Source organism: Leptosomus discolor, chromosome 1 (assembly GCF_034619465.1).
Source record: "Leptosomus discolor isolate bLepDis1 chromosome 1, bLepDis1.hap2, whole genome shotgun sequence".
Classification (NCBI taxonomy): domain Eukaryota; kingdom Metazoa; phylum Chordata; class Aves; order Leptosomiformes; family Leptosomidae; genus Leptosomus; species Leptosomus discolor.
Window position 1 is genome coordinate 66,229,911 of NC_141391.1, and position 20,759 is coordinate 66,250,669.

At 38.9% G+C, this 20,759-nt stretch overlaps 1 protein-coding gene across 6 annotated transcripts in view; it reads left to right on the top strand.

The window, feature by feature from the left end:
• ARHGEF7 (Rho guanine nucleotide exchange factor 7) overlaps positions 1–20,759 on the top strand; it is a 125,573-nt gene that overhangs the window by 85,004 nt on the left and 19,810 nt on the right. For all 6 annotated transcript variants that reach the window (XM_086482091.1, XM_086482092.1, XM_086482093.1 and 3 more), the window contains 7 exons: positions 8,985–9,123; positions 10,004–10,063; positions 11,244–11,390; positions 13,304–13,390; positions 16,905–16,983; positions 18,361–18,500; positions 19,130–19,354. In XM_086482091.1, coding sequence (XP_086338217.1) covers positions 8,985–9,123; positions 10,004–10,063; positions 11,244–11,390; positions 13,304–13,390; positions 16,905–16,983; positions 18,361–18,500; positions 19,130–19,354 — 877 coding nt within the window. The remainder of the gene's footprint in view (positions 1–8,984; positions 9,124–10,003; positions 10,064–11,243; positions 11,391–13,303; positions 13,391–16,904; positions 16,984–18,360; positions 18,501–19,129; positions 19,355–20,759) is intronic.

A 20,759-nucleotide genomic window follows, 5' to 3' on the forward strand; every position in this document is an offset into this window, starting at 1 on the left:
TTAGAATTTTTTGTGTCTGTGCCTTTATGCTCTTTCCATACAAAGGTGTGTGGGATTTCATCTGTAGATGGGAGATGGCAAGTGATAGCAAAGTGATCATCTGTATTTGTTAAGATTTGGATGTATTTGTAAAGGCTTATCCCAGCTTCCAGAACTCTTGGCAAACATAGGGAGTAGCCATGTTTGAGGAACGGTGATAGAAATGCAAGTGAGGGAAGCGGTTTGTTCTGCAGATGGAGAAGAGAAGCATTTCTTCTCCTCTGTGTTGCTCTGTGCATAAAGAAGATTTTGACTTCTGGTCTGGGAAGTCAGCTTGATACCAAATCGCGGTGGAGTCAATATAAGTATCATAGAGCAGTTCAGTAATTTGGGTGTGAAAGTAGGTTCAAAGCAATTGTATTGTTCATAAGAGATAGCTCAAGGGGGGGTAAGTTGTGATAAATGGCTTTCTGTTTAATGCTGTTATGTTGCCAGGCATAAGTCAACAGAAGTGAATGCTGGAGGTTGGGGTTTTTTTTTTAATTACCCCTGTTTTATCACTTTAAGCTCTCCATTTTTGTTGGACGCCATTGCTGTAGGTAGCATGTGGTTTGACTAAAAATTCTGCTTGAGAGCTGCCGTGAAGAAATCAGAAGGTCCCTTTAAGCAGTTCTGAACCTTTTCCTCTCAGAATGACAGAAAGCTTTTAATTACATTGGTTTAAAGGCAGGGGGGGAAAAGACTTTTCTGCTGAAAATAACAGACTGATTGAAGGCATAAAGAAAAGGAAAATACTTGGAACTATCTCCTTGTCTATTCAGCTGAGATGTTTTTATTGTGTAAAAGCATCCCTAGTAAACCATAATGTAAAAATTACTTGGGGTTTGAGGATAGTCATGATTGTAATAATAATGAAAGAACTACACTGCAGTGAATACTAGATTAATACTGAACTGGAATTTTGCAGAGATGTCAAAGACTAAGGTTTAAGACTTTTAAGAAACAGTGATATTTATCGGCTGTTTTTGCAGTATAGTTTTAGCAGAGGGTCCAAAAGCGTTAGATATGTTTTAATACCAGCAAAACTATGGCAGATAAATAGATGTTTGCTGTATTCTTGGGTTTGAATATCATGTTTGTAACAGCTGTGCTATTCGGTAGCATTTTAGAGAGAGGAGAAAGGAACAGTCTGGAGTGGTTTGATTTGGAACATAAATTCTTACTGTCTACAGCAGATTATTTCTTGCCATGAACTCTGTGCACTTCATAAACTGAACGCATATGCATTAACTGTGCTTCTGAGAGCCTTTCTACAGAAAAACCTAGTAGATAATTTTAAGTCAGATTCTTAGCACAAAATTTGTATTTTCTGCAGTTTCTTAAGTTTACTTGCTTTTGGTGGGACCATTCCAACAAAAATGAAACAAAAAAATCTCAATAATTGCTGTAGGGGAAGCTTCAGAAACTTTACCTCTATTTTGGTTTTTTAGTCCATAAAATACACTAGTTTTGTTATCGTGTGTTTACTCTCACTGACTTAAAAACAACTTAAAGGTAACTGGCTGTCATTTTGAAGCATTAACTGTATTGTTTCTTTAACCAGTTGGATCACTGTAACATCAAAATTGCAAACAATCGTCTGGTTTAATGGAGTATTACACATACGAGGTTTTAAAATGCCATTTTCTGAATTATCAGGCATGTTCTCTGAGCAGTTAAAATGTCGTTGATGCCTGGTAAAGACTCTGTGTGTGTCTGTGCGTGTGTATAGATAAAACCTGGTGATATTAACTTAGAATTATTTTGGACTTCTAGTCAAAAGCTTCTTTTTTGAACAGCATTTTTGTGAAGCTGATTCTAAATAGCAGCACTTGGGATGGGGCTGGAGATGTAAAAGGGGCATTCAGTTGGAATGTGACTCTTTTTTTTTCTTTCTTTTTTTTAAATACCATTCAGTATGAATGCCAGCCTGTGTTTCCTCTTTCTTTTCGTCATTTGCTGCTTCATCATGTGTAGCAACAACATGGGGGCTTTTATTCAATAACTACAAAATAGAAGGGGGGAATATGTGTATATATGTTCATATATGTACATGTTTATATAAATATAGTCACAGGTGAAGGAGGTTCGTCATATTAATGAATAAGAGATTTTTCGTGTTCAAATCTTCAAAGCTACAAACATCTTTCATTTCCTGAAGTTCATTATTAATAGTCAAACTATTGCAATGAGCATCATCAGAGATCTGAGTGTACGTGAACATGCAGAAATGAGAATAAAACCTAATACAGGCAGTGCAGTAGTTCAGGTTGCAGGGGCACGTGTTTTCTGAGGTTGTATTTGCCTCTGATAATTACAGCAGCAACAACAATCTTTGTTAAGCTTGGGAACAAATTCTCTTCTTGGTTCCAGATGTGGCACTGTAAGTTGCATCCAGGTATTCAAGTTGATACGCCACATAATTTCTCTGATTTTATACAGTCTTTAAATTTGGTAGGAACTTTTTGTCTCGGGAGTTTTTTCAGAGCCATTGTGTATTTTTTCAAGAATTAAAATACTTTCTGTGTAATGAATCGAGAATTTTTAAGAATTAAGTCATTTTTCCTTAGGTCTGTCATTGTGTCTTGTAATTGTGTCTTAAGCCACTGGTCAGAGCTGAAGAGGTAGAGTTTGCCAGGTACAGCTGGGTGGTGGCTCTTGAAGAGGTGGTTTCTACCAGTGCCTCTTAGCTTGTTCTCTTCTCTCATTGTGGCTATAGTGCCACTGCATGCGATCCCTGTTTTATTTACTTTATTCTGTAACAGTCATACCTCTCTGGCTGCATTGTGTGATGCTTCAGTTTCCCATATACCTTAGTTTTTCTTGAGAATCCCAGTTCAGATCCAAGGGTAGGTGATCCAGTACAATAATACGATGTTATTTTTTGAGAGAATTTTGCTAGCTGGTGAGAGCAGGACTGCCTCAAGGGCATAGGGTTTAGCCACAGACATGCTGGTTGCTGTGTGTGCTTCTGATCGTAGGCATATGCTTGCTTTACAGTAAGGAAAGACCCAGGATGAGAAACTTAAGGCATGAAAGAATGAATTTCCCTCAAATAAATGATAAAACCCAGTTGGATACAAAATACAGAAATAGATGCAGTGGGGTAAGGAGTCCCAGGAACATGAGATGTTACCTACCTGGGAAAGGTCTCAAACCACGAAGTTCAGTGCAAAGGGAAACTCCAGCCAAGAAAAAGAGGAGTCAGAAGCTACGACTGGGACTTTATCCCAAATGACAAGAGGAAAGATATTTGAGTATAGAACTCACAGAAGGATGGATAATATAATGGAAAAAAAAAAAAAAGTCTTAATAAGCCCCACTGATCAGTGGATGTAAAACTCTTCTGAAGAAATACAGAGAGCACAGACCCAATGTAAGAAGCATTAAGTATGTAATTGTCAGGGGGAAGGTTTTTAAGCTTTTTTACTTTGTTTAAACAATGCCATGTTTATTTTAAAACAAAATGGAAGAAAAATGTTTCCAAAAAAAATTTAGTTTAATAAAGAGGCAGACAAAAATTAGTAATACACACCTGCTTTTTTTATTTTGTGAAGTGGCGAGTGTCAGGCCAGTTCTCAGGTGCAAGAAAGCTATTCACAAATCTTTGCTTGTTCAGACATTAATTTTGCTAGATGCTTCTGTTCTCTTAGATAACATGTCCCAAGCATATTCTACACTTGCATCACAGACCTAGCAGTCTGGATAAAATTTGTGGAGCTGAAACATCACAATTACTCCGAGTAACTGGAGCATGGAATACAGATCAGCTTGAGTCAGAAAACTCTTTGTGCCTCCCCCACTTTGGTGCATCCCTGAGCCTGCAAGTGTGCAGGCTGATGTCATACGCCAAGCAACAGTCCCCGGGAGAGGAGCTTGACTGGGAAGTTTAGCGCTAGGAAATTAAAAGCTGCGGTTGAGGGGTTGCTGAGCCAAGCTGTGCCACAACGCTCTCAAAATGCGGTGCCTGTGCGCGGTCCTCAGACCCCTCAGCAGTGATAGCTCATGCTCCATCTATTACAAACAGAGACCTACTTCAGAAGTGTAAGTTGTGATTTTAAATGTATATGTTTTAGTTCCTGTAGTTCCTGGGTGCGCTTTCTTCAAGTTTAAATGATGCTTTTTTTTTTCCACCTTCTGTTACTGTAGGCACATCTGAACTTGTTTTCTTCCCTCCACCCAGTTTGATTTGCAGCTTTTGAGGCAGCTGTACTAAGAAAGATTTGAGTATATTAATAGGGCTTAAAGACACTTTTCACGATGACCTTTAAAATATCTCAAGCTGTGAACTAACTCTAGTCTGGAGTGGGGAGAACACTTCAGCTTGAGGTTTCAGGATAAATGAAGCACAGCACTTTTGTATGCTTCTCTGTTTTTATTGTACAAAATGACGCAAGTAGTGAATTGAAATCTCAGCTGCCTCTTTCTGAAAAGCTGCGTATTTAGGCAGTTGTGACTAAGTTGATGATTTCACCGTTCAAAAGTTTTTTTTTTTTTTTTTTTTTTCCTGTTCAGCTAAATGATACCTTTTTTAAAAACTTACTGCTTAGCTGTGGGCCGGAGTTTTATTCAGCATATACTGCCTAGGAGAGTGTGGTACTTGCAGGCATCAGTTGAAATTGTGACATGAAAGAGCCATTGTCTTTGGCAAAGCAGCTGCACTCTTAAGCTAATGACACTGACTTTTAAGCTGCTGTTAATTGAAAAACAGTTGTGAACTGTTGTCATATTCCGACAGTATTTTAATCCACCCATATTTTGTTGAAAGTAAACTTTTCCATTATGTTCTGTACTTGCCCTTTGTGAATAAATGAAGGACGCTTACTTTAAGCTTTGAGCTAAAGTAACCTCCATTTTGCCAGATATTTTATGTCCACAAAGCTGCAGAGGTAGCCGGTTGGTTTAGCGTGAGTAGACTGCTAATGGAGTCTGCGTGACGGAGCTGCTCAGACAAAATTTTGGGTACTATTGTATTGAAAAAGCGTGTGTGTGTTCATGCTAGAGTTTGAACAAGCTGGCATGTCAAAACTTGTCAGAGGGAAACACAGAAATGTATGAAAGAAAACATTGTCCTCTTGGGAATGTTGGGAGGAAAACTATGTCATTCACTTTTAATTACACCTATTAAGATTACTCTGTGTAAAACTCTTCTTGATGATGCCATTGCTAAGTATGTTTTTCAGGACTTTGAGCACATTTCAAGTGAGCTGATGTTTAAACTTGCTCCGTGAGTTCCTATTAAGCGATTAAATAAAAACGAAGTGATAAACAACGAAGTATCTTCTGTCAAGAGCAGTGAATGGCCTGGAAACTGCTGCAACATTGCGTAACTGCAGAGCGTGTTTAGTTAAAGGCATTGCAGAGTAGACAGCAAAACCAAGATAGTATCAATTTTTTATTTCAGGTTTCCAAGTAGTCGTTTTTAATTCAGGCTACAATGAATTTTTTCCTGTTTCCTCACACATCTATTTCATAATGCCAGAGTCCGGAAGAAATGGAACTGTGATAATGAAAATTAGAAATGTGAATGTGAGTGAAATGGTAACCAGCGTTCCTCCTACTGTAGAGGCATTAAATTTAAAAACAAAAAAAGGTGGGGGGGAAGCGCAAGCATTGTGTTAGTAGATAGCTCAGCAAATACCATTTATATAATGCATTTATGTGCACCGGCAGCATGGAAATGGCCAGAATAATTAGGAATGGGGGTTTTTGCCTCTTTGCAATCTGAAGGCAAAAACTAGTACGGTTGAGAACAATGTTAAATTGAATGGCCTGTGGTATTTGCAGTTGGCACGTCCTGTAGAACATACTGCTGTGTTGGGGCGGAAAGAGAAGCTGCGTAGATACAAGTGTGGATTGTGCTGCCTGAAATGAGGAAGCCTAGAAGATAATGTGAAAGGGAATAGTTGATAAAGTTAGGCAGCAGGCTGTGTCTGGCTGAAGCAAACAATATGCTAAGAATGAGTTTAAATAGTTACTTGCTGTTGGTTCTTACAGCAAATGTCTTTCATTTAAAATAAAATAGAGGAAGATAACTTATCAAGTATCATATGTAATCAAAAAACTTTATGATGCTGACATGGGTGAGGGTGCTTACAGGGAGAACGAATGGATAAAACAAAAAACGCAGTGGCATACACATGATCAGTGTCATATATATACAGTGAACTGAAATTTAAAACCACTGAGTGCCTTCTGACAGAACGGCTTTCACAGGTGAACTTTGATAAAGCTTTCTGTGAAAACTGCGTGCCGTACCTTCATTTGTCTGCCTCATCACCTTGATGGAAGCAGCTTCTTCCCTTTTAGCTGACGCAGGAGGAGAGGACCTGCCACCACACCATAGCCATGCAGCTTAATGTTTCAGTGAATTAGCCTGCATCCTTGATGAACAAGTAGCTGGTAACACTGTAAAACCAGAACATAAGTATGAGTGAAAATCCCTTGTCATGTTCAAGGTGCCACCAGAATCAGTTGTCAAGTTCTGAAGCTTGTGATTTTATATGAAAATATATATATATTTATATAAAAGTGTGATTTTATGGTTAGTAAGGGCTGTGACTAAGAAAGTGTAAGGCCAAGTGGGTCTTCGGGCTGTGGGTACGCAGAGTTGGCCAGCTTTATTTCTTAAATCTAAATTTAAGCTAGAAGAGTACTCACGGTTATCTGTGGTGCATTATTCTAGTTTTTTATGCAAGATATTGTAGGAGGTTTTACAGTGGTTTTTAGTTTTGGCTAAAACTTGATCATGTCACAGGCTGATTTTAGGAGGCCTGGAGTTGCTGATACATGTTGCTTGAGAGGGATGTAGCAAGGTCTGCCTGACAGAGCTGTGGGCATTCTCAAGTGTGCCGAGCCCTCCTCTTTGCCTCTTTAAAATGCGAAGCAGGTATTGGGAAATCCCCTCACCCGCTTTCTTGACTCTGCAGTTGAGTGCAGCAGAAATTGCCCAAGTACATGCAGGGAGGAGTGCCGGGGCCTACTCACAGTGGGGGTGGAGTGCTCTGAAAGAGGTGGCATAAGGTTGTGTTGGACCTGACAGTTCAGAAACCGTGCTGGATGTATTTAAGCAAGGTAGTGTAAGTAAATACCAATTAACTTGTCTGGAGACAAGTAAACGTTGGAGTAAACTGTATGGAAAAGTACTTCCTTTTCCGTGAACTTTGGCGAAGCCTTAGCAGTGGGGCGGACAGAGATCTGGGTGGGATGGTGGGTAAAGCCCTTACGTGGGGATAGGAAGGTCACAGTTCACGTTCTTGTTTTCTGTCTTCGTCCATTTGGGCAAATGACATTAATAAGCAAAGTGTCAGTTGCTCTGAAATGGGAAGGAGTGTGTGTCTGTTGTCTGTCTTGGGGGAGGCAGGGAGGTCTGTTTTGTCTTAATCTGTGTAATGCTTTTGTATAGCATGACTCGCTGATAATTGAGCATGCATATTATGGCAGTGTCCTATCAGTGTTTTTTTTTCCTAGAGAAATTGAGCAGATCAAGATTTGCTTTCACTTCTGCATGGAAACACTTGTCCTAGGTTTGGACGTCCTTGCCCTTCCTGTTTTGTTAATGTGGCCATAATGTACCATAATGTATAAGTGTTCCTCCTTTATTGTGGTTCAATATTTGACACTGTTTTTACACTTCCTAAAAGTACTGAATCTGGTAGCTGGCTATTGACTTCCTTTTAAAAATGAGCCTATGCCAGTAACCAGGGAGGGGAAAAATTTTGTTAAGTAGACTTACGGGGGTGTAATACTGTTATTCAGTAGAAAATAAGGACTTTCAGGATATCTTAGAGTAGAATTTACTTGACTGTCACATAAGAATAGTGGGGTTTTTTGTTGTGAGCTTTTCGAAGAACTAGGTAATTTACTATAACGAGGGCTCAAGACATGAGCAACCCCATCTGCAGACGTCTAGAATGACACAGCTTGAATGCAAGAAAATGTTATCTTTTTAATAAGGGCCTTTCTGGATTTCCTTTACTTAGATTTTGTCTTTAGAATCCTGTGTTTTTCTGCAACTTGTATTTTCTGAAGCCTGGAAATCAGCCCAGGCGCTGTCATACCTTCCTTTCCCCACAGAAAGGGCTCTTGAAAAGCTTGTCCTCCACCATAATCCTCTGAAAGCTTTGCTTTGTAAGAAAGCAGAAGATGTAGCTATTTTAAGTTTTCTTGATAGCAAAGTGAGCTGAAATTCCTAGGATGTGCTGCTTTTTAAACTGAGTTAATGTAAAAAGTTGAGAGGCCGGGCTGGTTCTTGGAAATTATTAAAATTTGAAAAAAACACCTGGATAGGGGAAGTAGCAGTTCATGGTGCTGGGAAAGCATGGATTTCTTACAGCAGCTTTGCTGTCAAAATGAGTGTGTTGTGTAAGAATGCCCTCAGTGAAACTCTTAATTCCTTTGAGAATAGATAGCACAGAAGTTATTTCTACTACAATCTACTTGTATGGCTGTGAATTAGTTGGTCATTTTGCAGTAATGCCTTGGGTGTGTGAAGTGAGGTCATTGAGTATGTAAGTGTGAGAGGAAAAAAAAAGGTTCTAAACCATTCTGTGTCTTCCTCTTAGTGTCTGACACCTTAAAAGTATTGATGCCTTGTTAAGTATGAAGCCATTGACTCATTTATGCTTGTGTATTACCTGTGTAAACCACCTTTAAGGTCAGATGTCATTTTACTAGAATAAATACAAAAATAAAATAAAAACTGAGGAATAAAATGTAGCACAAATGGCTTTATTCTGTAATTGTTGCTTGGATGTGGTAGCATTTAGGAACTGTCTCCTGAGCATCAGTTGCCTAGAATGCCTATGCCTGTTGTTCCCTGGATGGACCCTAAATCTGCAAATGTCTGTTCCTGTATGTTATTGGCAGAATTTATTGCGGATGAAAGACTGAAGTGAAGAATCCGATGTAATTTTAATTGTCTTGGTGACTTGATTTTAATTTGCTTAAATATCTTGTGTACACAGTGAGGAGCTAGGAGAATTCATGGAGATGAAAGGTGCCAACAGCCCTGGGATCCTTGTACTGACCACGGGCCTCAGCAAACCTTTTATGCGTCTGGATAAATACCCCACGTTACTCAAAGAACTTGAAAGGCACATGGAGGTATATCTTATCAGCATTTATGTTCCAGCTTAATGATGATTTGACAACAATTATTTTAAAGGTACATGTCAAACGTGATGGGACCCCAAATTACGTTTATTTGCGCTTCCGTCAGCCTTCTAAACTATGGGCTGCAATGGTTTAAAACTTCCTGTAAAAGCTAAGCGTTTAAAGGAAAACTAGCCAGAGAAGCTAATCTTCACTCCTAGAGCAGTCTTGCAGGTTCTTCAGTTGACTTGACATTGACTGTCTCTTCTGCATAGTACTTGAGGCTTGTAGAAGAAGTGCTGCTTCTCATCTTAGGACCTCAGCGTGTAGAACATGCCACCAAAATAGTCCCCTTGACTGGTACTGAACACTGTCCAAAAATTACCTTTTTAATATGGGAAGATGTTTGGGAAGCTACTGTTCGCACCTTTGCACTGTATAGGTTAGATTTTTGGAATGTGAAGGAGGGAGACAAATAGAAAACGTATCGGTCTTTGTCTTGTCACAGGATTTGGTTTGTCAGTCAGTGACAGCAGAACATACCAGTCTGTAAGGAATCTAGTTTGTGACAAAGCTGACATGCCAAATAAAACTCTTTAAAGCAAAACACTTTCCTGTTATGATTTTGAAATCTCTTATCCACTAGGTCTTGTAAAACGTCCTTGGCTCTATTTTGAGCATGAGTAGGAATGTTACAAAGTGCCTCTTCATTTTTACTTCAAGCGAGACCACCAGTGTTTGATAAAATAAGGCGGCTGTGGAAAGAGAGCAGATAGGACTACAACTTCTATTTTACAGAATTGTTTATTTGTTTTTAGTGAAGCCTCTAAAACTTTTAAATTCATTTTACTAGAGCTAAAGTTTTTATGTATGTTTTCTCCGTTACTTTTAGGATTATCATCCGGATCGTCCAGATATTCAAAAATCCATGACTGCCTTCAAAAACCTTTCTGTAAGAGTGATAAAAAATAGATGGTATATTTTAAGTAGAATGTTTTCTAATTTCATCCCCTTCTTTGCCTTAAAAGAGTGAAGCTTTTTGGTAAATGTTTGTATGAGAAATTTTTGGAAGCCTGCAAATTGATGCCATTTGTGGGCAGAGCTAAGGATGGTAATTTGCTGGGGAGTTTAGCAAATAGACTATTGATGTAAGAGCCACGCAAAGCATTCTGCACCTTCTGGTCTGCCCTCTTGCTTATGCTTTGTCTCTCTTTCTACTAGTGCTAGCATAACTAGAGTCCTGAAGAAGGGCTTCTTTACGACAGTTGAGTACATTTTCTGAGTATCTTCTAAAGGGCATTCCTTCTAGGGGAATGTTGTTGGAGTTGAAGGAGAGAGGATGAAGGGGAAAGTGCTAGTGAAGTTCAGAAGATATGAAAATTCAGGAAGGCTAATTTGAACAGATGAGCTGTCTGTTCCTGTCTTAAAAAAAAAGCACACCTCAGCTGCAACAAGCATCTACTTAATGCAGTCTCAGTTGTAATAAATGTAAAGTTTTGTGCTCCCTGTTAGGAGTGTGTGCTGATGGTAACCTCACAATTTCTGTGTTTTAAAGCAGGAATTTACTGTTACCTGTTCAGAAGAGATCCCATTCTGTGGGGTGCTTTACAAACAAGAGGAAACAATTCTTGTTGAGAAAAATGCAAATGAACATGGGTACAGCTAGCAGAGCAGGACACTTAATAAAAATAGGAACACAAGGTTATACAAACTCATAGTTTGCACCATTTACATGGCTCTTTTTTTCTAAAGAAAGATGCTTTGTTGTATAATCATGTGTATTTGTGACAGCTGTTACACTTTTCTGCTGAGCCTAGCCGTTTTTGTTTGGAAGCACAAAAGTTTAAAACATAAAGAAAGGAGAAATTTGAGAAACAGAGCTATGACTATGACTTTGGAACGGTAATTGAGTCAGTGTATTGAAAGGAAAAGTAATAATATTGAAGTTAGCAAAACTAGTTTTATTAGAAATATTGGTAATAATCATCTAAATGAAAATGCTTGTAAGTTAGTTGCTGTCTTCTGTCTACTACAAGCACAACAGTAAATACACCTGTAGTGGTATTTCTACCCTTAACCTGCTCCACATTGATAGAGTTGATAGAGATGGTATTTTTCCCCGTATTTGTTAGGCACAATGTCAAGAAGTACGGAAACGGAAAGAACTTGAACTGCAAATACTGACAGAAGCTATCCGTTGTTGGGAGGGAGAGGATATTAAAACGCTTGGCAATGTGATTTACATGTCCCAGGTCATGATTCAGTGTGCTGGAAGTGAGGTAATGTCCTTCTCATCTTTACTGTTGGTCTTGCTTTCCATTTTGAATAAAATTAATTATAATCGTTATGCAGCCGAAATTAACGGAATACTTCAGAGGTACTAGCCTAGACTAAAATCTTTCTCTACTGATTTAAGGCTTTTATTACAAAACCTGAAATAAATTTCCTTGAAGGTGAATGGTCTCATCTGTAACATTTGCCAAAACATAACCAAATGTAACAGTTATAAACATTGTAAGATGATTTTGCAGGACTATTTTTAAGTGCATTATTGAACAGGATTTTCCATGTCTAGTTTGTGTTACAGGATCATTTTGCACAACAGTTACTTCCGTGTGTTTTAAGCTAACAAAAACTTCCAAGTTTTGTATTGTAAGGTGTCCGAGACATACTTTTTCCTTGCTGTTTTGGGCGCTTTGCTCGAGTAGTAAATTTTGAAGTACAAGCTTGAGAACCAAGTGGTTTTGCAGAAACAGAATAAGAAGAGACATTAGAAATTTGAAGGTGACACTGCAAAGTCTGGGGTGATTTTTTTTAAAAACAAACCAAACACACAAGACAGAAAGAAAAGATTGTCCTACCAGAAATTATGTTAAAATAATCTTAGAAGCAAGTGCTAACAGAAAGGAAATGTTACAGATTACTGACATGTTTTTACTGTAAGTTGTTTCACTGTAAAATCAGTGGAGCTTTCAACCTGGTGGGGGCTTTTGAATTGCAACCTCATTCAGTCGGTTTTCTCCCTTAGAACAAAGGTGTTTATAAATATGAAGAAAGAGAAAAGTGTTTATGCAACCGAATATTTAAAAATTGGTCACCTGATATTTTTCTCTCGGGTATTTTGTTAGGTGTTTAAATAAACGAATAAATAACATTCAGTAGAGCTGAGGGTGCCTCGTCTGCAGTCATGCCTCTTGTAGTCTTAAAAACAAAACAAAATGCCACACCACCCCCCACTCTCCTCATGAGCTAAAATGTCAAATGCAATGGACTTTGAGAAGTTTCTGCATAGCGTTAGAGCTTTTTGACTAAATATAGAACAGCTTCACTTATACAAAAGCAGTTGGTTTTGGGTTTGTGTTTTTTAAAGTGATAGACATTTGTAAACATTTACTGAAAAAAAACCCATTAAAACTTGGTAAAGACTTCTATTGTTTTGCAAAGATGCTTGAAATTGAGGCAGTGGCTTTGTCAAGAGTTATATTTGTTTTGTCATTAAAATTAAAATGCTATACCTTAATGCTTTTCTCTTTCATTGTTTGTCTATAGCAGTAGATTAAGAGTAAACCTTCTCCTTCCATAAAAATAGTCCCAAAGCAAAACCACAAAGGACAACTTTATAAGTGAAACCAGCAAATTAAAACCAGAACAAAGTAATGAATGTTTTTGTTGCAAATTTAAGCATTATTACTTTTCTTTTATATTCTTTTTCTACTTTGGGGCATAATCCAACATCATCCAAAAATCTGATCTCTCCAATTTGAGAGACCATGGTCTTGATGTTACCATAACAGCATCCATCTAAATCATATTAAGAAGTATATCCAATGTGTGATTTTGGTTTTGCTGAAATCAGCAAAACAGTTGTTATCATGTTAAACAAGGTCAGTATTTCCCCCAGACTGTAAAATTTCTGTTTTAAAATATTAGGGTTTACTCTTCAGGAAGAAATATAGGCATGTGTTACTAGCACTTTTCAAATAGAAAATCTAGTAATACTGGCTTTTTTGGGGGTGTTTTTTTTTGCTTTGTTAAATTCTGTGGAGAGTTAATTTTGCCAGGAGCGAGTATTTGTGAAGTGATGATGGGGTTGGAACATTGGTGGTGGTTTTTAATAGTATAAAACAGAAAAAGGAGGGAGGGGGCTTGTGATGTTGTATTTACTTTTTGCTTTTCTTTTTTTTTTGATAAGGAAAAGAATGAAAGGTATCTTCTTCTCTTCCCTAACATTTTGCTAATGTTGTCTGCCAGCCCAAGAATGAGTGGGTTTATCTATCAGGTAACGTAATACGTGTACATATGTGTATAAATGTGTTGGAGTGCATTTTTTTCCAAATGGTATTTCATAGGAAAGTTGGAAGGATTATTAAAATTCTTCTGTGTTTATAAAGGTAAAAGGTAATTTCTGCAATAAGAACTGGTCATCTGTTTTATAAACATCTGGGCTAGAAGCCCAGGGTTTGATTTTTTTGCAGCTGTGACTGTCAGCAAGAGGGGTTTTTTACCCTGTTAGTAGTAGCTAATGAGAGGAAGTATCGGTAGCTTTTTAGATCTTCGTAGGAAGACAGTGCTGGTACTAGTTTGTTAGGGCTCTTTGCGGCTCGAGTCTTACCAAAATTACACAGGACTCTTAAATTTTCATTGATGTGAGTTAGTCTGTCTTGGCACATCTACGTTAGTGTTTTATCTTTTGACTTGGAAGAGGACTTTTGAAATTAATCTCGTGGGTTTTTGTGTTTAATGGTCTTTGAGTCACAATGTAGAAGTTGTTTCAGGGCTCACAGAATAGATTCCCTCTGGATGAAGTTGAACTGGAAGGCACACTCCAAAAGTGCACTTGATCCACTACAGCTACTGGAACAGATCAAGTACATCGACTGACATTCAGTTCCTGGCCCCAGCCTGGAGCTAGCCCAGTGTGCCCCCACCCGAAACGCCCACAATGTGGCCTTCAGGTCCTTAGCACCAGGTGTTCTACTTCACAAATGCTCTGCTCACTGCTGGTGGACGCAGTCTTTGAGCTCTCTACTAAGTTTCCTAGCTGAATATTTGTGCCTGTTGCCCCACTACAGAAACAGAGCAACTCGTCTATAGTGCAGGAGGATCAGTGCTGACGGGGTTGGCTCCCCTGTAGCTCTAGGACATGTTTTGCAGAAGCACTTGCATTTTGGGTGTGTAGTTCCAAAGACCCCCGAGAGCTGAAGTTAAAGCAAATGCAGAGTCCGTGACTTCCTGAAATCGTTATAAATGTTCTTCAGGTATTGCTATGTGGTTTCCCAGGCATCACAGTAAAACACCAAAAGCAAGGGAAAAACTGTAACAAAGTTCTAAAAGAAGCCAGAGATTTCACTTGCTGTAAGTACTTCTGTAAATCAGGCTCTCACACAGTTTGTTCCTGTCTCCTGAGCAGTGATTCACCTGTATTGAAGGAATGCTGAACCTCAGTCATTCAGAGTTTCTGTGTGACCAACCACATCTGGTCACAATTTTTTTTTTAAATTAAGAGCAGTTACATTCCAAAATTCATGTTTGGATTCATACCTTACCGGCCATGGTAGTAGCTGGCTTTGTCAGAGATGGTGTTGCATTAGGTGATTCAAGTGGACAGTCAAGTTTCTGTTGGCTTTGTGCCGCTCTTCAGAATTTTTGGCCACTGCTTCATCCCAATATTGATGGAAAAAGATACTGGAAAAAGGCAGGTGAGCTCTGTATTCCAAGTGACATATCCAGAATTTCTGATGAAGGTAGATTCTTGTGTACTGGTTACAGAGGCAACTGACTGGAAATTTAGTGTGTTAACAAACAAACAATATGAAATTAAACAATTTGTCAGGCTTTATTTTGCTCTTCCGTTGTACATCGCTTGTATTTCTTCCTCCTCCCTCCCACCCTGTCCCCCAGGTGCACAGCATTGTTCAGTAAATAAGCAATTTTCTGTGCTTTTGTCTTGGGTTTCTATTCAGTATGGCCGCTGCCCTTTCTTAGTCTTTGACGTCCAACCTTCTGTTGAATGCAAAACTTAATTTCCTCATAACCTCTCGTGTGATTTTGCACACACACCCCACCCCACCACCCCCCCCCCCCCCCAACACTGAGAACTTCTTGGATTTTAGTGACTACATATTCACAGCAAGGTAAAATTATTTCAGCCTTGTTTGCATCTGAGACAGTGGCTCAGAGTCGTGTCTGGATTGCACAACGTGGACTGCCTGGACTTTTCTTCTGAGGTTCTTGTCTTAGAACCGGGATGGATATGGACAGAAGATGATGCAGCTCCCTCAGTCATTCCCAGGGAAATTATGCCACTGGAGGCAGCATCCTACTTTACACCCTCCCTGTATTTCTGAATATTGCAATTAGCAGCAGATTCAGATTTTCTGGTTGTTAGTGGTGATATCTGCCACGTGAGCTGATGGGGAGAACTTTTAGCAGTGGTAAAGTGAAGTCACAAGCGGCACAGACCATGCTTCACAGGAGAGCTTCACAGTTGCTTCTTGAAAGAAGGGGAATGTAAATGATTCACGAGTTCACTTCCATTTTCTCTGTGTTTCGCTGACTTTGAATTTTTTCTCTCCACGTGGTTCAGGTGATCGTTGTTCTCTGTCACCAGTCCTTTACATGGTGTATCCCCATATTCCCTACATCAGCAGTTCTTGCGCCTCTTGTTCGTTGTGGTTGTATGCTGTGTTATTCATGAAGCAGCAAGCCCAGAAAAACAGAAGAGAGAATTTTAGGCTGCATTGTAGTGCACGACGCCACCATGTTTCCTTCAGTGAGGAAGCAGTTGCAAGAAAACTCGTCCTTTCTCTTTGGCATCTTGGGCTTGAGCGTTCTCTGTGCATACAGAATATCAAGTGATTTTTATTTTCCAGGGTTCTAAGAAATCTTTGTCCATTCTGCAGTCATTAGGAAAGAGAACAAAAAAAAAAAAGCTGTTTTTTACTTTTTCCCTCCATTGGAGCCAGAATTCCACAGTACATAGTATTTGTGCTTTTGCCAGCATGTGCTAAATAGTGTTTCTGTGCAGGAGAATGCAGGATCTGTCTTAAACTTTAATAAAAGTTGCATTTTTGGTAAAGCCTTTCATCCTGACAATATTCAGTCTTATTTACTCTCCTGTGTTTCTAAAGGGTCAAAAAGTTATCCTAAACAGGCATTCTTTTTCAGCTTGGCTGGGTTTGAAATGAGAGGTTATCATCTGCAAAATTAATAGTTCTTCTGAAACTTTACAAATTTAAAGGTGTGTTTACTGCTTTTGTTTTTTTTCCCCGAATATTTATGTGAGCAAATTTAGTAATGGGGTTATTAGAGACATAAATCTTCAGTAAATAATTGATGCATTTGTTTAGTGAAATCTTCCTTTCTAAATCTACTTGTACCACAGACCTTATTTTGAGAGTTAATCAAATAGTTTGCAAACAAACATGCTTAAAGATGAGTCATCAATGCCTCTGACTGTGTAATATGGATTTCTCGAAAGGTCTGTTTCAAGAACCCGAGGCTATGTTACATTTGTATGGATTTCATAGCCTGCATAGATATCAGATAGACTTGTTGAAGTCACAGGTGTCATTTGCAGAAGTTGGACATATTAAAAGCTTCCATTATGAGGTGTTTGTGTGGTTTTTAAAATGTTTTTAAACCTATCAGTGTGTGTGTGTGTGTTTGGCAATTAACTGTGTATGTCTTTGTTCAGAGCTTGAAGTTTATATATTCTTTACTTGGTAATGTTTTTGTGTGTTTTGGATTTAACTTCTGTGTTACTGCTTTTTTTGTTTGTTTGGGTTTTTTAGGGAAAACTGCCAACGACAGGAATGACTATCACAAAGCTAGAAGACAGTGAAAACCATAAAAATGCATTTGAAATATCAGGTATTGACTGTAAATATTTTTATTTGCTACTTACTCCAGGATATGCTGTTTCATACGTCAAATGTTCTGTCTGAAGAGAGGGAGAAGCTTTTGTATTTTGAGGGTGACCAAGCACAGGCACAGGTTGCCTGGAGAGATCTCCATCCTTGGAGATACTCAGAAGCTTTCTGGCCACAGTCCAGGGCAACCAGCTCTAGGTGTCTGTGCTGAAGCAGCAGGGGGGGGATGACCTACAGAGTCCCTTCCAGCCTCAACCATCCTTTGATTATGCAACTTCACTGAGGCAGCTACCCGGAGCCTTACTTGAAAGCTGTGTTTTACTTCTTGTTTTAAGCAGTTAACAAACTGTCTTTGCATGGGATTAATCCCTGCGTTTCTGTGTTTTAATGAATGGATGCAGTAGCCTTGGAGAAGGTCCTTTGTAATGAAACAGTTCAAAGTATGCTCTTCAGTGGAAGAAAAGGAATTCCAGAGACTCTGGAAGAGCTTTTAAGCAAGAGCTGTCTTCTAGAAATGGTCCACCTCTTTCCTGAGGGACCTTTAGCTTCTCTAAGGCTAATGATGGTTGCCATTGTGCTTACTTTGGGTAATTTCTGTCTGTCAAGTTATTTGTTGCAGCATGTACCTTATGTCCTTGGGCAATTTAAAAGACAGTGGGAGCAGCGTCCACATGGTGAAGCTTCATACCTTCATTCATTTCCTGGATCAATTCTGCCTTCAAGCAGGTTGCGTTTTGACCCTCTCAAGTGGCAGGCAGTATCGCACATCAGTGCTGTGAGGCAGAGGGAAAAGGCTGTTGGTGGTGTATGTTCCTCTGAGATAACAGCTATGAAGCTGACCCTCAGATGAGGAATGTGATGGGTTAAAATGGAATTAACTGCAGAAATTAAAGTAGTCTTTGGTTAAGATCACTTTCCCAAGTGACTTTTGCCTCAGGTTTAAGACTAGATTCAGACCAACTTTTATGCCTTTTTCTGAGAGAAGTTCGACCTGTATTGGATAACTTTTCCTATATTGTAGCTTACAGGCTCAAGAATGACGTTTTAGGCTATATGCTGGCATTCCTGGGGAAGCTGAGAAGTGTAAGGCTACTAGATGAGCCTGTCTCCTACATCTATTTCTTGTCATTAAAGGTTGTGTTTAATTATTAGAGGTGTAGAAAAAAGTAGAACTCCTCTGCTTAGCACAAGAACAAATACATGGAGGAAATGTGTGTTACGACCTGGAAAAGTGAGATGATGTTGTACTGAAAATACAGGTTAAAATTTTTGCTTAGTACTTAGGGGATATAATGTTTTAGGAAATTAGTGTCGTTACAATCACATCAGATTGACTGAAGTTGTTCTTCTGTGGTTTCCTACATCTTCTGTCACCTAGGAAATATGATTGAAAGGATACTAGTGTCTTGTAACAACCAACAAGATTTGCATGAATGGGTGGATCACCTGCAGAAGCAAACCAAAGTCACAACTGTTGGGAATCCCACCATTAAACCTCACTCTGTGCCGTCCCACACGGTAAGAAAGAGCTTCTGGACTGAAGTGAATGAGCAGTGTATGCAGAATTATATATGGCATAAATATCTGGCAAACGTACCACAATGTAAAGCATATTTTTTTAGCCATTAGTAACAAACCCAAATGTTAAAGACTGTAGTTTAAATGGTTGAAAGATTCTGTTTTTCATTGTGCGAACAAAGAATAAAATGCTTAGAACTTGGTGAAATAAATAGGTTAATGGGGTAAAAGAAAACTAATTATTTTTTCAAGTCACTGTCTTAAGTACTCTTAGAACAGTAGGTTTTGATTGTTGATGTACTTGAAAAGCTGTGGAGAAAGAGTTTCCTTAAGGACTTTCTTTCGGGTTCTGCATTTTAGTTGTTGAATATGAAAGAAGTGGGAGCAGGGCTGCTCGTAGCTGATCTTCCTTTGGTGCATGCTGTCTCTGTGGCAGACTATATAAAAATTTGTTTTAAGCTCCATTTTTCCAAATAATAATTTAGTGTAAAAGTTTTCAAAGGCCAGCTGTAATGAACAGAAGCACTAGAGAGTGAGTGAGATTATTTCACCGATCCTTGATGATATTTTTGACTCTGTTATGACAATGTGCTTTCTTTCCCTTCCCATCACCTTTGTGTCTGTGACAGCTTCCTTCCCATCCAGTAACACCCTCCAGCAAGCATTCGGACAGCAAGCCGATACCACTGACTCCTGCATACCACACTCTCCCTCATCCGTCACATCACGGGACTCCACATACCACGATAAACTGGGGACCTTTGGAACCCCCGAAAACCCCCAAGCCTTGGAGTCTGAGCTGCTTACGGCCCGCACCTCCGTTACGGCCTTCAGCAGCTCTCTGTTATAAAGAGGTGAGATGCTGCAGCCGAGCGATATGACTGCGTAGCAGGCCTACAGTGGGAAGTTTTAACTTTTATTTACACACCACCCTTTTACCATTTTGTGTGTGTTTTTATATAAAGATGATTTAACAGCTAATGCTGAATCAATGGTGATGGACTAGTGAACACTGTTTATTTCAAACAGGGATTTAGTCTTGCAGCTCAGAAAATTCTGAGGCTTGTTAGGAGAGGCTTCCCCCACCTCTCCCCAGTGCTTCCGCTTATTTCCACTCTTTATCTAGTTAATAAATAAGAATTACTTTTTTTTTTTTAAACTAGCAATTCATTTGTTATGTTGATCATCCAGGCTTATTGCAAAGTAAGTTATTTGTTAAGCATACTGCAAAGTATCTAGGATAGGGATCCTGCTGTGCTTCAAAGTTCTGTATCAATTCATTCTAAATGGCTGTGGTATAATTGACTCTTGTTCCTTACCACTGTTACTAGGTAACAATAGCATATTTGGCAGGGGGGAGGTAACTGTCAAAGTAGATGTAATGTTTTTGTACTCCAAAGAATTTGGCTAATGTTACTATTAGCAAAAAAAACCCCTTAGATTTTAAGATGCTATTGTGTTTTTTTAATTAGCATATGGTATGAAAAAGGAATCTGTTCCAAGAGAAATAAAATGTGGTGGTTTTAACCACGAAAAGATGGTGGTGGTAGGTTAATTTGGTTCTGCAACTACATTTTGCATAGTTTTGTAAGTCATAAGAAAATGTTAGATTTATGTTGGAAGCCTTTTAATACTCAGGGAGAATACTTGATGCTCTGTGGCTTGGTGGTATCTACTGTTCCATTGTCTTTGTTGTGCGTTCTCATGGTACTAGTTTAGGTGTGAAGCAACAGGGCCCAGAAAGAATCATGCAGTTATGCCTAAGAACATTTTATTCTGCAAGTGTGAGATGTTGACAGAAAAAATGTATTTTGCAGTCATGTAAACTGCAGTTTCTTAGAAACTGTAGCCTAAACGCTGTGCCCCAGTGTGGCTTGGCTGTGGTTTTTTGTGGTGGCTGTGTGTGTGTGACTTTTTTCTCTTTTCTTTTGTAAATCCCATAAACAACAGGGAAAAAGTGATAGGTGACCTGCAATTGGAAGGTTAGTATTTAGGCTTAGTTGCCACAAGAGGTTCTTCTGTTTGGCTGTACTATGTGCTCATTTTTTATATTTAAGTTAAATTCCTTTCATGCTTTCGTGTGTAGGGCTCTAAATTCTTCAGTGTGGTAAAATTTCATCTTTACCGTGTTTAGAGTACAATGATGTTCAAAACCTATCTTCATCTTCTTTGGTCTGTCCTGCTCATTCACCTTTTTACTTTCTCGTTCTCTATTTTTATAGAGGATGTCTTGTATCCTTAAGGTAAGGGGTAGACCAG